The sequence below is a fragment of the Ruditapes philippinarum genome, unplaced genomic scaffold (assembly GCF_026571515.1).
Source record: "Ruditapes philippinarum isolate M1 unplaced genomic scaffold, ASM2657151v2 ctg1520_1_1_1_1, whole genome shotgun sequence".
Lineage (NCBI taxonomy): Eukaryota > Metazoa > Mollusca > Bivalvia > Venerida > Veneridae > Ruditapes > Ruditapes philippinarum.
Window position 1 is genome coordinate 21,188 of NW_026856547.1, and position 15,214 is coordinate 36,401.

At 31.8% G+C, this 15,214-nt stretch overlaps 1 protein-coding gene across 1 annotated transcript; it reads right to left on the reverse strand.

Annotated features, from left to right (window-relative positions):
- Positions 1-394: 394 nt before the first annotated feature.
- LOC132746932 (DNA-directed RNA polymerase III subunit RPC6-like) lies at positions 395-14,181 on the reverse strand. Its single transcript, XM_060736211.1, has 8 exons — positions 14,063-14,181; positions 12,529-12,646; positions 10,961-11,099; positions 7,970-8,082; positions 4,067-4,210; positions 3,361-3,468; positions 2,421-2,597; positions 395-1,306 (listed from the first exon to the last, which is right to left on the reverse strand). The coding sequence occupies exons 1-8, from the start codon at positions 14,113-14,115 to the stop codon at positions 1,229-1,231; spliced, it is 930 nt and encodes a 309-aa protein (XP_060592194.1). The 5' UTR covers positions 14,116-14,181; the 3' UTR covers positions 395-1,228.
- Between the last annotated feature and the right edge of the window lie 1,033 nt (positions 14,182-15,214).

Genomic DNA, 15,214 nt, shown 5'->3' on the forward strand with positions numbered 1-15,214 from the left:
CCGACATAATGTGTTTGCGACCAGCATGGATCCAGACCAGCCTGCGCATCTGCGCAGTCTGATCAGGATCCATGCTGTTCGCTTACAAACCCTGTAACATGTAGAAACTGATAGCAAACAGCATGGATCCTGATCAGACTGTGCGGATGCGCAGGCTGGTCTGAATCCATGCTGGTTGCAAACCCACTATGTTGGTTTTGTCGTGACACGGCTCATATATTGTCACAGTAAAACTTCATGGATAGCAGTTGCTGGAGATGGGCTCTAATCAGTTTGTTCTTTTTGACATTATAGTATTTTGAACCATCTAAATTCTCATGAATCTGGAGTCAAGCTGCTTTAAGAGTGCTGAGAGCCTGAGATATGGGAAAAAAAGTTGAAAACAAATGGCATATTCACTTTTTCCATACTTTTTATTCATATAGTAAATGACTGAGCTTCAATAAATAACACATATAACTTATAGAAGACAAAACTCTTATAATATTCAATGTTGCAAACATCTCATTTTGAGTATATTTTGTGTAAAAGCTTCAAATTATTCTTGCAACTAAACTTTTCTGTGTTTAACATTTCTGTGTTTTCCCATACATGAAGTTTGTTAAATCAACAAATTTGACAAACTTTGCTAGACACTAGCATCCCTTGATAAAGAGGCGTTAACAGTTGTGTATTGAATAATAACCACGTCTTAAGCCATCACCCTGCTGGAACTGGGTGACTAGCTTTTGCCACCAGTATAGAGCCAGGCCAGCCTGAACATCCCCTGTAGTCTGCCAGGTTCTTTACTGTTTGTACCTCAGGTTTGTTACTTTTGATTTTTAAATTTTTTGACGACAGATCTGAGAGTTGTCACTGGGCCCATATCAACCACCCAGTTCCCTTTACAATACTTCGTGCGAAACATTGGGTTGAAATAAACGGCAGTTATGGATTAAAATCCTAAACTTCTCTGACTGTTTTGAGTTGTCTTACATAACATTATCATGTTACATTACAATAAAATCACTTTCTTGTGCAATGACATACAATTACAAAGTCGTAAATCACACACCAATCACTTTAGAAGCAGTCAATTGATTTTACTTTTAAAATAAATGTCTCACAAGGTCACATATCTACCAACACTTCCTGTGCCTATAAGTTACTGCAGACCGACAAAGTCCAATACAAAAAGTATATTTTGAAAGACGTAGTTCATAAATCCATAACTGTTCCGAGGCAAGTGTCATAACTGCAGCCAGTCTTTCATATAAATACACGTTGTTGGGGACACTGCTCCACCCTCGTAACAATTGTGGAACACCTGAAAAGCACAGAGAAATAACAAATAGATGAACTTATTTAGTTTGTTTTAATGGTAAGTAGATTTTTATACATTTTCATCCGACTTTACAAAGTATATGGAGAGCTGTCCCTACTGATTCTGAAGTCTGTGTCCAGATATCATATTATAATATCATGTGCGTGCAGTAAAATATTTTTTAATATAACTTCAAATATATATTCCTTATCATCAATAAGGTTCGTAACTCTAGAAGCAATATTTCAAGAATTATCTTCCCTTGAACTTTGAATTGTTCTTAAAAAATGTTATTTTTACTCTAACTTTGTTAGTCTATAAGGCATCAACTTCAGACTTCAAATATATGTTCCTTATCATCAACCACATCTTATGTGACAAGGTTTGTAATTCTAGAAGCAATATTTCAAGAATTATCCCCCCATGAACATCGAATTTTCATTAAATGTTATTTTTTACTATAACTTCGTTATGTCTAAATGTAACTACTCCAAACTTCAAATATATGTTCTTTATCAACACATACATCATCTGAGACAAGATTCATAATTCTAGGCAAATGTGCGATTTTCCAGGATATTACTCCAGGACTGACAAACTTCTAGCTTTACAGTTTCAGGGTGCAGTGCCATTTACAAATGGATTAGTCAATCTGTTGAACATTATTTTCCAAAGTAATAACTGTGAAAGTTTGTTTATATTCTCGGATTAGCTGGAAAACCTAAAATGTTCTTCATTCCAGAAAAGGTTCAGTTGTCTGATTATATAAACTGTTTCATTTTCTGGTTATAAAATTTAACTTTGGTTATATCAACTGTTCAGTACTCTGGTTATATAATTAAAACTTGATTATATCAACTGTTAAGTACTTTGGTTATAAAATTAAACTTTGGTCATATAAAGTTATGTACACAGATTATATAATTAAACTTTGGTTATATCAACTGTTAAGTACTCTGGTTATATACTTAAACTTTGATTATATCAACTGTTAAGTACTTTGGTTATAAAATTAAACTTTGTTCATATAAACAGTTATGTACACTGGTTATAAAATTAAACTTTGGTTATATTAACTGTTAAGTATTCTGGTTATAAAATGAAACTGTCAACTTACAGGACAAGAACCACAAGGCATCCTCATAAGGCCTGTAGATTCTATAATAGGTTTAACAGATCTATATAACTTAGTTTGACCAGTATCCCCAGCTGCGGCCACTATAGATCGCTCGCATTTACCGTCGTATATCAACGTGTCCAGTATAGTCTCAATATCCTCTACTGACAACTGAACCTGTTATAATAGATATAAAGTATAATAATATTCATAAGTGTGTTGCCTGCATAATATTTGATTGAAACACTCAAAGCCATATTAAGTAGTGTACAATGCATAACACTTTTTCCAGAGAACTGATTTTTATCGTAGCATATTGTCTTAAAAGCGCTCAACTGAATTTGAAAATCTTATAAAGTTCCAATTGAGCACTTAAAACAGAAAAAATGAAAAAAGAAAACTGAGAAATTAACTCGGAATTAAATTGAAAATCAATAATTTTATTGTGACTCTTAGCTTGAATGACATTAAAAGTGTTTAAAATGCGTTTTCATTTTTAGGTCTTTTTGCACACAAAAAAAATTATTCTGAATGATCTGAAATTTTGCACACATGTACTTGGTATAGACCTACATCAAACCATGGAATAAAAAAAAATTCGAATATTTCGAAAAATCAAAGAAGCATTCTTGACAAAAAGTTGATTCATTGGTTCAAAATAAAAGAGTGTTTCAGGTTTCATATTTGGACCTTTTTAAAATACATTTCAACCCTTATGCCAGCTTGATAACAAGTTCCAAAATCTGAGATGAGAGCATAAGGAACCATTTTCCGCTTGTGGATACAAACGGACTTACTCCTTTGCTGACTGAGCCTAGGAAGTTATGAAAAATATTGCCATCTGGTTTGAAAGCTACAAGTGGAAATTTTCGATTTCGAAAACAAAAATTTTTTCAGGTACAATTGAAACTTTTAAAGCATACATTATTATGTAACATACCTTACTGATACCCAGCTCTGAAATAAATTTCCAAACATCCTGAGAAGAAGCATAGGAACCATTCCGCTGTGCTATTGGATCAACCTTGGACTCCTTTGCTGACTCAGCCTACAAGTTTATGAAACAAATGGCATACTGGTAATTACAAGCTGACAAGTGGAATTTTCGATTTCTGAACGCTACAACTGCTGTAAACCAAAGGTAATTAGCCTTTGACACCTGTATAGAGGCAGGCTCTAAAACTGTGATAACTCAATTTTTGTACTTTGATAATGATACCTTTTTAACTTTGAATGGATTGTTCCAAATTCTAAGTGGGCAAAATCTGTAATACAATTACAACAAGCTATGTGTAGGTCACTTTGACACTGGTGAAGGGAGACTTAAGGTGCCTCTCTTTGCATTATTTCAGGCACAAGTGGACACACATGTAGAATTGCTAGCTGGACTGAACAAATTCACAGTGCCTAGCAAAATTTAAACCCTCAGTGGTGTTTTGAAACCAGTGGCTATAGATGATCAGCCAACAAGTCCACTAACTTTTTTCTGCATCTTAAAATAGCTTCTGATATATCAAGGAAAAGAAAAAAACATAGAATTAATCTGGCTAACCAGGAAAAAAACCTTTTCAGAATAATTATTAAATCTCAATGCGACCATGTAAAATTCTGTATGTCATAATCATAAAAATCTTAATGCTACAAACCTTCTGAACAAGAAATTTATAGCACTGTTGGTTTAAAACTTCCACAAACTCAGACTCAAAGTCTTGATCACTGTACCATGCTCCTCCAGTCACTGTCCTGTCTGGTTCTAGATTATATAACATGTATACTTTCTTCTTTGAGGCCTGGAAGAATAAAACATCAACAAATTAATTTCTAGCATCAAAGTGAAAGTGCAGGAATATTTTCGTATTTGTATACTTCCTTTGGGATATGGAAGAAAATTCATTAAATTACAGTATAATTATGGAAATGTGTGGCATACATTATATTGTATATCATGATAACTACATGTATAAGAAATGGAGTTAATTAATGTGCATAATAATTCAAAAACGAGGGGTGCTCTTACTAGTTCATGCTGAAAAATTATCAAAATATACTATGACTACATACATAATATTTTGAATCTTACATTATTTGCAGAGCAGGTATTAACTTGAGTTATTATATATATACACAATATATATTTTCCAGCCTTCGAAGTACACGCTATCTTTAGCACACTAGTTGTCCTAGACCTAACTTTTGCCCCCCACTCCCCACCCTTTCCCTTTTTTTAAACATGCTTTAGAATAACAGCTATATATGCCAACATTATTAGTGTTTAAAAGAAGTTTAAGTATACTTGTGCCTCATATTTCCGTGGTACTTAAATGTTTAACAAAGACAACAAAAGCTAGAATAAAATTCAAAAATACCTTGAATATTATAGCAAAGACCTGTCAATTACATCATATTTTATTCCATTTAATGTTTGCATGTAAGCAATTATGTAAACAACATGGCAATTGACACCTATCTGCTGTCAAGTGAGTTAAGTTGTGTTCTCATATTTCCAAGGCAATTACATTTAAACAGCTTCAAAAGCTAAACCAATAGTAATCCTTATTTCTTAGTTCATCTATTCCTAGCCCTGTCTGAATGTGGAAATTTTCTCTATGGCATTTATCAAATATCTAAATGGTTGTTTAACAAAGACAATTGTCTTAAAAGGTATGAAAACTAAAAGTAAAATGGTGAAATAATTCTTTGCTCTTAATCTGAATAAAATATTAAGTTTTCTCAGTTGTTTATGTTACGTTTCAATAAAAATAGAATAAGAAAGTGAAACTTAAACTGGCAGGTGCATGAAGTCTATGAGGCACTTGAGACTGTTTATGCCTAATACCTTGGAAATATGGGTACCACGGAAATATGAGGCACCAGTATACATGTACAGCTAAACCCTATAAGGCTCTCATCATGTGCACATCTCTACATGTACATGTATATACTGTAAGCATTCAATAAAATGAGTGAATTAGACAAATGGTACCAAAGGACCAAACCTACCTTTATCTTGCCATTCTTAATATTTGTTTCAGATATTTGATCCATTTTTAATGAAATTTACTAGTGTAAGCCTCCAAACAACCCCACACTTGGAATCTTAACAAATACTGGTATTCATAATTAATGTAATACTCATTTCATCACAAATTCTGTGAACCCCAGATATATATTTAAGTGCCACTTTAATGTAGTTGCGAAAATAGTAGGCCAAACATTGTTGTAATTTTAACAGCAGAGTATTACATGTAATATTAAAAACTAGGTTCTGTGTTGGCAAAGAAAAATATCAGGATCAGGGTCTGCAATGATTCTGTTTTCAATGATTTATTACATATTAACAATATTTGATTTGCGATGAAAATATCTTATTTTATGGTTTTAAGATTTAGGAAATTTAATACTAAGTTCTGGATCAAAAGAAGCATCAATTGTAAAATCAGGATCAATATTGGATCAACATTTTCTTAAAAAGTGATAAAGATGCATTATTTTGTATTATTTCAACATAAAATGTGTAACAAATAAGCATACACTATTGAGAAATTTTGAAATAAATTTTTTGATCCTGATTCTCATCAATAACAAGAGCAAAATTGTGGTGTTAATGCTCGTCTGTTAAAGAATTTAAGTTAAAAAGGTGCATAACTCCATAAATATTGCTTTCATAATTTTGTCAACCTACAACTGCACCTTGTCTCCAAATTTCAAGTTAACAACTTTTGAAATAATTGAATAATGAGCTTCATAAAAGTTTCTGCATGTTGACAATGACTACAATGCCCCAGCAATTATAATAGCCTGACTTTTTCTTTACAGCAGATGAGCTAAAAATGAGGTCAGGCATGTATTTCATTACTTTTTAATAGGACTAGAAAATCACTTTCTTTTTTTTACTTTATAAGAATTCATGTACATCTATTAAACATGAGTAATAAGAAAAAAAAAATATTTTTTGAAAAATAAAAAGGTAACAAGGAAACCATATATTTTATAATTGGCCTAGTTTTCAGCCATGGCCACAAATGAGGGCAAAATTCCTTGCTAATGATATAAACCACTTCAATAAGGTACTTAATCTCAAGGTCTCAAAGTATTGTTTTAATATACTGTTAGTAACCGAGGGGATACCATTTTATATTCAGGCAAGGGTTAAAGGAGAAATGTCTTGCATGGCAAACACTACAAAATCTATCATGCTTGAAATGGCTCATTTGAAACACTGAATTATTCCCTAATTGACTCAACAAAATATATTTTAAAAAAATAAATTCTAAATAGCCTATATAATTATATACTGCTTGTTTGTAACGTCACTTTTCATTGGATAAAATCGTGACACTTATATAAATTTATATACACAGCTGCTGTCAATTTATGAAAAACATGCTTGCTGTATTATAAATTTGTTATAAATATTTCTGCCAGGTTATATGACCGTATATAAACGGTTGTTTGCAATGTAACCCGAGTCGTTATTTTTAAACAGCCATTTATATAAGGCCATATAACCTGTCAAAAAATCTTTATAACTACTAATAATATAAGTACCAGTAGATATAAATAGGATGGTAATGTTAAGATAATAATAATAATAATAAAGTCTTTATTTAAAGAGGCTACACAGTTGCAACAAAGGCAATCTACCCTGTGGGCCTCATAAAATGTACATATTTACAATCATACAGTTGTGAATAACATGAAATATTATGCAATAACATTAACATAATTATTTTGATATTGCAAATAGACAATAATGATAATAATTATATAAAGTGCACAATAAAATATACAGTGAACAAGGCATTTCAAAATTACAAATAAACCTTTGACAATAACAATATTTCAATTAGAGCAGTGTTTTTCTTATAATTTTATATTTGATTTGTCTTTTTCCAATTTTCTATGTATTTATGTTTAAAGTTTTGAAGTGATTGTGCAGAGCGTATGCTGATTGGTATTTCATTCCAAATTTTTGATCCTAAATAGTTTAAACTTTTTCTGAAAAATTCTACTTTTGGTTTTGGTTGGTATATGTTAAGTTTTGAATCTGTTGAACGTGGGGTGCGAGAATGAATAGTATGGTTGAAGGTAAATTTTTGTTTTAAGTACTCTGGGCAAATATTGTTAATTGACTTATATACCATAATTGCTTGTTTATATTTGACTTGGTCTGGGAATTTCATCCAGTTTAATAAAATGAATAGATTTTCAGTCGGGGCATCATATGGTTGATCTAGTATAATCCTAGCTGCTCTTTTTTGAAATCAAACTATGGATTGTATTTGCTCCAAATTACAATTTCCCCAGATAGAGCAACAATAGTCTAAGTGAGGTAGTATGTAGGAGTTAAAAAATAGTTTTCTAATGGGAATGTCTATGAAATATTTAATTCTTTGCAGTAGGTATAATTTGGAATTGCACTTTTTTAACACATAATAATGTGTGTATAATGCATCATATGAAATATCATAAACAAAACAAACTGTAAGATAATGAAAGGTTTACGTATGTTGTAATGTGATAATCTATGACAACATGTAAATACTTACAGCTACAGATTTCACAGCTTTAATGAGTTTCTTGCTCTCCAGATTCTTCAGTATCTTGTTAACTTGTGTCAATAACAGGTTAGACTTAAACCTAATGTCCCTTATCCAGATTCCTGTAAATGTTAAACACCATATTCTATAATTTGTTGCAAAATAGATAGCTTGCCAATTTGAATTATTTGTTGTGTATCAATAGAAGGTCAATGCCCCTTTTTCATGCATTAACATCTACAGAAGCACAGAGATGCATTTAAAAGCCAAGCCCAGGCAAGTGAATGAATAAGTCTGAGGGCTTCTGCAAATGTGAATGCATATGTGATTGTATATGTCTGATTTGGTTATTTTGCTTTATTTGTTTATTGTATAAATTAGAACTCCGCGAGTCGGATGTGTCGCTTTGTGAACAATATAGTTTAGGAGAAATGGCCAATACAAAAATGAAATATGAAAATTAACACAGGGCAATAACTCAAAAAATAAGAAGTGAAGAGGAGCAGTTTCTGTGCACTGCACTTCTTACCAATAAGATCTATCATTCAATGAAGTTTCATGTCCGTAGCTTTTATAATTGATGAGAAATGGCCTGGACAAAAATAAAGTATGAAAATTAATAAAGGGTAATTACTGAAAAATAAGAAATGCAGAGTACCGATTCTTATGCACTGCACTTCTTCTTAATGAGATATATCATCCTATGAAGTTTCATGTCCTTGGCTTTAACACTTTAGGAGAAATGGCCTGGACAAAAATAAAGTATGAAAATTAACAAAGGGCAATAACTCAAAAAATAAGAAATACAGAGTACCGTTTCTTGTGCATTGCACTTCTTCTTAATGAGATCTATCATCCTATGAAGTTTCAAGTCCATAGCTTTTATAGTTGAAGAGAAATGGCCTGGACAAAATTAAAGTATGAAAATTAACAAAGGGCAATAACTCAAAAATTATGAAGTGCAGAGAACCGGTCCTTGAGCACTGCACTTCTGGTTATTAAAAGAAGCATGCATACCAAGTTTGAAGTCAATCCGACTTATAGTGACTGAGTTATGGGGACGCTGACAAAGACGTGGACGCCGACAAAAGTAACCCCTATATATCGCCTTTTGAAGGCGACACAAAAAAACCAGTTTTGTCATGCTTTTATCTGCTGGTGAGACGTCATTTTACAACATATATTGATAATGTAATTATTGCAGTCAGCTGTTTTTACATGGCTACCTGAGTCACACATGTTAAAACTAGAAATGTGTCATCATGCCACGGATGCCCCCGCATGCAGCCAAAATTTCAGATGTTATAATATTTAGTTCCAAATTTGTTTGCACAAATTATTTTTTTCATTTTAAGTTCAAAGCCCTTAAAACTTTTCAGTGTTAACACAAACCATTTCCATACAATGTTCAAGGCACTGAAATAATTCAGTCTTAACCTTTTGAAAATAGCATATTTCATATTTGTAGCCAAAATAATGGCTACATACATTTCCACAAAAGTATGAGTGCTAAAACTGAAAGTTCAAAATTTTTCCAACATTCAAGAAAGACAAGTTTGTCCAAAATCATTGAACCACGACCAAATTCAAACTTAAACTGCTTATTCCTAAGATGTATCTATATTATTTTCAAAGTGAAAGGGACATAACTCTGCCAAAAAAACCATGACCAAATTCCAACTTGACCTGCCCATTCCTTTGACATATCCATATGTCAAATTTGAGTTGAATATGTAACACTGTTGGGTAGATAATGAACAAAAACTGTAAATTTCATATTAGGGGCTTTACTCTGCCAAAAATCATTGAACCATGACCAAATTAGAACTTGACCAGCGCATTCCTTTGACATATCCATATGTGAAGTTTGAGTTGAATATATTGTACTGTTGGGGAGATAATGAACGGAAACTGAAAATTTCATATTATTTTCAAAGTGAAAGGGGCATAACTCTGCCAAAAATCATCGAACCATGACCAAATTGGAACTTGACCTCTATTTTATCATGACATATCTATATGTCAAATTTGAATTGAATGTGTTGTACCATTGGGGAGATAATGAACGGAAACTGAAAATTTCATATTATTTTCAAAGAAAAAGGGGCATAACTCTGCCAAAAATCATCGAACCATGACCAAATTCGAACTTGACCTGTATTTTTTTCATGACATATCCATATGTCAAATTTGAGTTGAATGAGTGCAACCGTTACTAAGATAATGAACGGAAACTGATGATGACGGAATGACAGAATGACGGAATGACGAAAGGACGGAACAGGGTGACACTATATGCCCCGGCCATTACATGGCGGGGGCATAAAAACATGCAACAAAGTGTATTAAATGTGATTTTATTAATTAATGCATGTTTTATTTCCCTTAAAAGTATACCAGCATGCACAATTTTTATGCAAGCAATTTAGTTTAAATACCACAAGGGAATTTATCTCTTTTATATAAGTAGGCTATCAAATTGTTGGTTTTACTCAGGTTTCATGTGAGGAAGATGTGAGGATGCTATCTTGGTAGCTTACATAATGTTGGTGGCCCTAGTTACCATCCAATCTGTCCCTGAAGAATGAATTTAGTGGGGCACATGATGTCTGCTAGTAAAACAGGAAAGTCAACTATGGCCAGTGACTTAAAACTAAACCAAGAACTTTTATAAGGTTGGTTTCAAAGGTAGGTTGATTCTTTTATTCTGCCATAAACATCTACATATTCTTATTCAAAATATTAAAATATTACATGTACATCCATTGTGATAAAAGAAAGAAAATATATACAATGTACATTTTAATACTACATTTTAATTATAGTTTAATGTAAACATGTTTTTTGGTGTTTTTCTGTTTTGTTTTTTGTTGTTTTTTCCCCCATGCATATCAAGTCTTTCCAGCAATTTTACATGAAGACACAGAAAAGAAGAAAACTTGAGGACAGACAGGGTTAGAGTTGGCAAGAACAACAACAATATTTTACTTCCAGTGTTACCTTTATTGCCTGCATCTTTGATGATTTGATAGACAACTTTTTCCTGCTGATCACCCCCTTTCAGAACATCTGTTGCTCCCGGGTCCTTCAACTTGTATATCAGCTTCCCTGTACTGCTCTTCAACAAATCTATACGGCCCTACAATATACCGAGTCAATTATTTACTAAAAAATTATAAATATTTCTGAAGTCACATGTACTTATTTACAAATATTTCAATACAATGTATTTCTGAATTTACTGGTGGAGAAATACCTCAGGTGCAGTTTCATCATTATTTCAAGCAGAGGCTGAACCCTGAATAGAAGAAATTACTTCCAACTAAAAATGAGTTGTCACGCCATGGATGCCCCCGCATGCAGCCCAGAATTTCAGATGTTATAATATTTAGTTCCAAATTTGTTTGCACAAACTTTTTTTTTCATTTTAAGTTAAAAACTCTTAAAACTATTCAATGTAAACACAAACCATTTTTATACAAAGTTCAAGGCACTGAAACTATTCAGTGTTAACCATTTGTAAATTGCATATTGCAGATTTGTAGACAAAATAATGACTACATACATTTCCACAAAAGTATGAGTGTTGAAACATTCAAGAGTGATAACTTTGTCCAAAATCATTGAACCACAACCAAATTCAAACTTGAAAAGGGTAACTTATTTTACACACAATATGCTGAAATAGATTTGCTGTTTTTTATTTTCATTAAGTGTACAAAAGGGAGAAAAGTCAGGAAAATGTGATGTAACTAGACAGAATACACTCATAAACATTGTCTTTATGACCCAAGGAATATCAAATGAAAACCAAGACTTTTTTGTCCTGAATTGTGAATAAAATACTAAGTAGATCTTGCTCATGCTAAAACAATACAAATAATGCCATTTTTAAATGGCTAGTTTATTGCTATTTATTGTCTGATTTTCAGAGTTCTTACACCAGTGAAAAGCTCAAGATCTTAGTTTCATATTAATATTACCTGCTGCAACATACCTGATGACCCAAAAGGTAATTAACTTGACAGTTTAACTTACCACCAGTAGGCCATTTTACATTATGATTTATATAGAGACATATGCATATCTTTACTTGAAACACAACTGATTGGAATAGCCTGTAGTCTGTTAATTCCAAAACTGTTTATCAATGTGTTATAGCCTTTGACTTTATGTCTTAAATTTAAAGCTATTTGCACATGTAAGGAAAATCCAACTTGCCAAAACAGGTCAGCAATGTAGATGGAAGGTTCAAAGACACTCAAACTAAACAGAATGATAAATACTATCACAAATAACTGTTTTTTGTCACCTTAGTGCACTAATGGTTAACTCATTATATAATTTAATAGGAGTTTACCCATTACTGCACTAAACTGATGATTTTATCTTTAACACGCTAGACCATGTACAACAGCTGATGCATGTTTGTTTGTATTAGCATCAGAAATGTTGTTGTATACACTATTATACCTTCGTTTTATTTAGAATAAGTAAAAAAATACATGCTTTTTCAAGTTGTTGCTTCTGATGAGTTATAAAAGCTTCATCAAAACAAGAATACTCACTGTTGATAAAAGCCTGTTAATGGCAGTAACTCGCTGTTTAACATCAAACTGTGGCATGTCCTCTTGTATCAAAGCATCATTGATTCCATCTGGATTCTTATGACATAACATTATAATCCTGAAAATAAATAACTTGTATCACTCTAGCTTTACAAACCACTTACGAACTTTCGCTATATATATATGCAGTATTTCTATAGAGTGGAAGTCAGTGCGTGAGCATGCGCTTAGCCATGTCTCATTCAGTTACCGTTCACGTTTCCTACGTGGTTGCTACGAAGCGCCATGTGTTCGGCTGCCACTACACTTAGTGTACATCGCTTTCACAACTAATATATCAGTCAAACAACACCTATAAACTACACATAGTTGTTTTTCATATTAATATTTTGCATTTTCAACTGATAGTCAAACAAATATCTCAATATTCTTTCGCATTTAACATATTGTTTACATATGATGACAGCTAGTTAGAAGGCGAACGCTGTGTATAGATTACTTCCGGTCCAGAAAATTCCTTTGTTTACCATAAAAACTCATTGTTTACCACAGCAACCGCATATATAGATAGAAAATAAATTATATATGGTTATTGAAAAAAATGTCACTTTCTTATCGAATAATTGAATTTATAAATACAAAGTCTTTAGAAAAAGTCCCTTCTTTGAGTTCATTTAAAAGGGGAACAAATTGGCAGAATTCTAGACAGGGGAAACATGAGTTATCATTCGTGGCTAGGGAATATGGCCAACTAAAATCATGCAAGCGAGTTTGTAAGTGCAAACTATGTTAATAACCAAGGAATATAAATGAAAACCTAGAGTTATCTGTCCAGAATTGCGAGTAAAATCAACTTTTAAAATGCTAAAACAATACAAATAACGTCATTTTTAAACTATAAGTGTATTGCAATTTATAGTTAGATTTTCAAAATACTCACACCAATTATAAGCTCAAGATCTAGGCTTTGTATCAATATCAATTTCAACATTTCTTCTAACACAGATTATTTATTAAACTTTGAGTCTTTCCATTTTACATATATTTTAAACTGAGAGATATGCAGCCAGTTATCTTTAATCAAAACACAACTGATCAATAAAAATAGCCAATCATCTGCTAGATCAAATACTGTTTATTAGTGTATTGCTAAGAGTATGTAAATAACAAAATTAGCCAATCATGCTGCTACAATGTCCTGTTACTAGAGTGTTCCATTAACAGAAGCATAAGTTTGTAAAATAACATAGTTCCCCAATCCCTAGATAGGTGCCCTGCCTAAAATAACCTGGCCCACAATACCAAAGAAGTGGCTGGGATATTTCTATGGTTGAATTTCACCACAGATGTTCTATTGCTGGATCATATGAAACATATATATACCGTCTTTTCCTTATCCAAGATAATCTAGCAGATAACGATTTCCAATTGTGCCCCCAATTGAAAGAAATCATAAATATTTGATCGCGAAAACCTATTACTTTTAAATTTTTCCTGAAAAAGAATGATACTATGCTTATTTTAATAACACTACCGTGTTTCTAGGTCAGTATCCTCAACAGGTTCTTGTTTGACATTCGTTGCCATGGCCAAAATAAGCTGTGTTTCTCCTTTTTTCTTTAAAATTAAGATGTTTTCATCATCCGGAAGTGATACTAGTGCTAGACAGTTCGGTCGTAAGTAATTTCGGTATCAAGGCAATTCAACAAACAGACATTCTGACGATAAAAATGTAAGACATATTCTAGTGATTTAAATGATCTTTAACCAATACCTGATATAAATGATTAAAATCCACTGTTCAAAATCAAGTGATCAAAGGAAATATAAAGAAGAAACTGGGCACATATGCAATGCAATTGCATATGGATTAGTAGGCTAGTAATCAAGAAGGCCTAGTAACAACATTTTACCAAAATGTTTAAATACATACATGTGTAAATATTTAAATTGAATTGACTTAAATCTGATGAAAAAGTAAATCAGTTGCATCTAAATTACATAAAAATTATCATATGACATATTTAATAATCTTTAAAATTATCAGCAAACATTGAAATGTGAACAATTTTAAAGATCATGCAACTCAATTTTTTATGATTTTATATCATAAATATAATGCTCAAATGAAGAATTATTAATACTGTAAGTTCCTTAAAGCATTATTTGTACATATATTACTGAATTTACATTTCATGTTAATAAAGGGAGGTCATTAGAAATTCATTTTCTATAAAAAGTCAATTTTTTCAATAAGAACTGTATATGCATACATGTATATCTAAATGATTAGATATAATGTGGAAAAATATTTGCAGTACATTTTTTACATATTCTTCGATGTTTGAAAATTGTTTTAGAAACATAATTACATACATATAAAATTTCACTTAAATGTGGTAACAACCTTAATTACAACATGCAGGACTTTTCTATGTCTAAACCAAATACATACATGTACGCATGTACATTTATGTTATTGCATGTAAATTATTCATTTAAAAGAACTCGCCAAATTTTGGGTGAAATATTTTGTATTTCCTCATGCTCTATATTATAATTTTTTTTAAAAATGTCTCAGAAAATTAATGTTATTCGTCCGTCTGTTTTTATTTTAAACTATTTATAAAAGCATTTCCTCATCTAAAAATTGTCATAAATAGTCATATATTACCCTAGAAAAATC

What these genes read in the sequence shown, in the direction of transcription:
- LOC132746932 (XM_060736211.1), bottom strand. Translation starts at nt 14,115, where the DNA reads ATGGCAACGAATGTCAAACAAGAACCTGTTGAGGATACTGACCTAGAA. An exon ending in TTAACAGGCTTTTATCAACA is followed by an intron (nt 11,100 to 12,528) that starts GTGAGTATTCTT and finishes GGTATATTGTAG; the next exon opens with GGCCGTATAGATTTGTTGAA. An exon ending in ATAAATTTCTTGTTCAGAAG is followed by an intron (nt 3,469 to 4,066) that starts GTTTGTAGCATT and finishes ATAAACTTGTAG; the next exon opens with GCTGAGTCAGCAAAGGAGTC.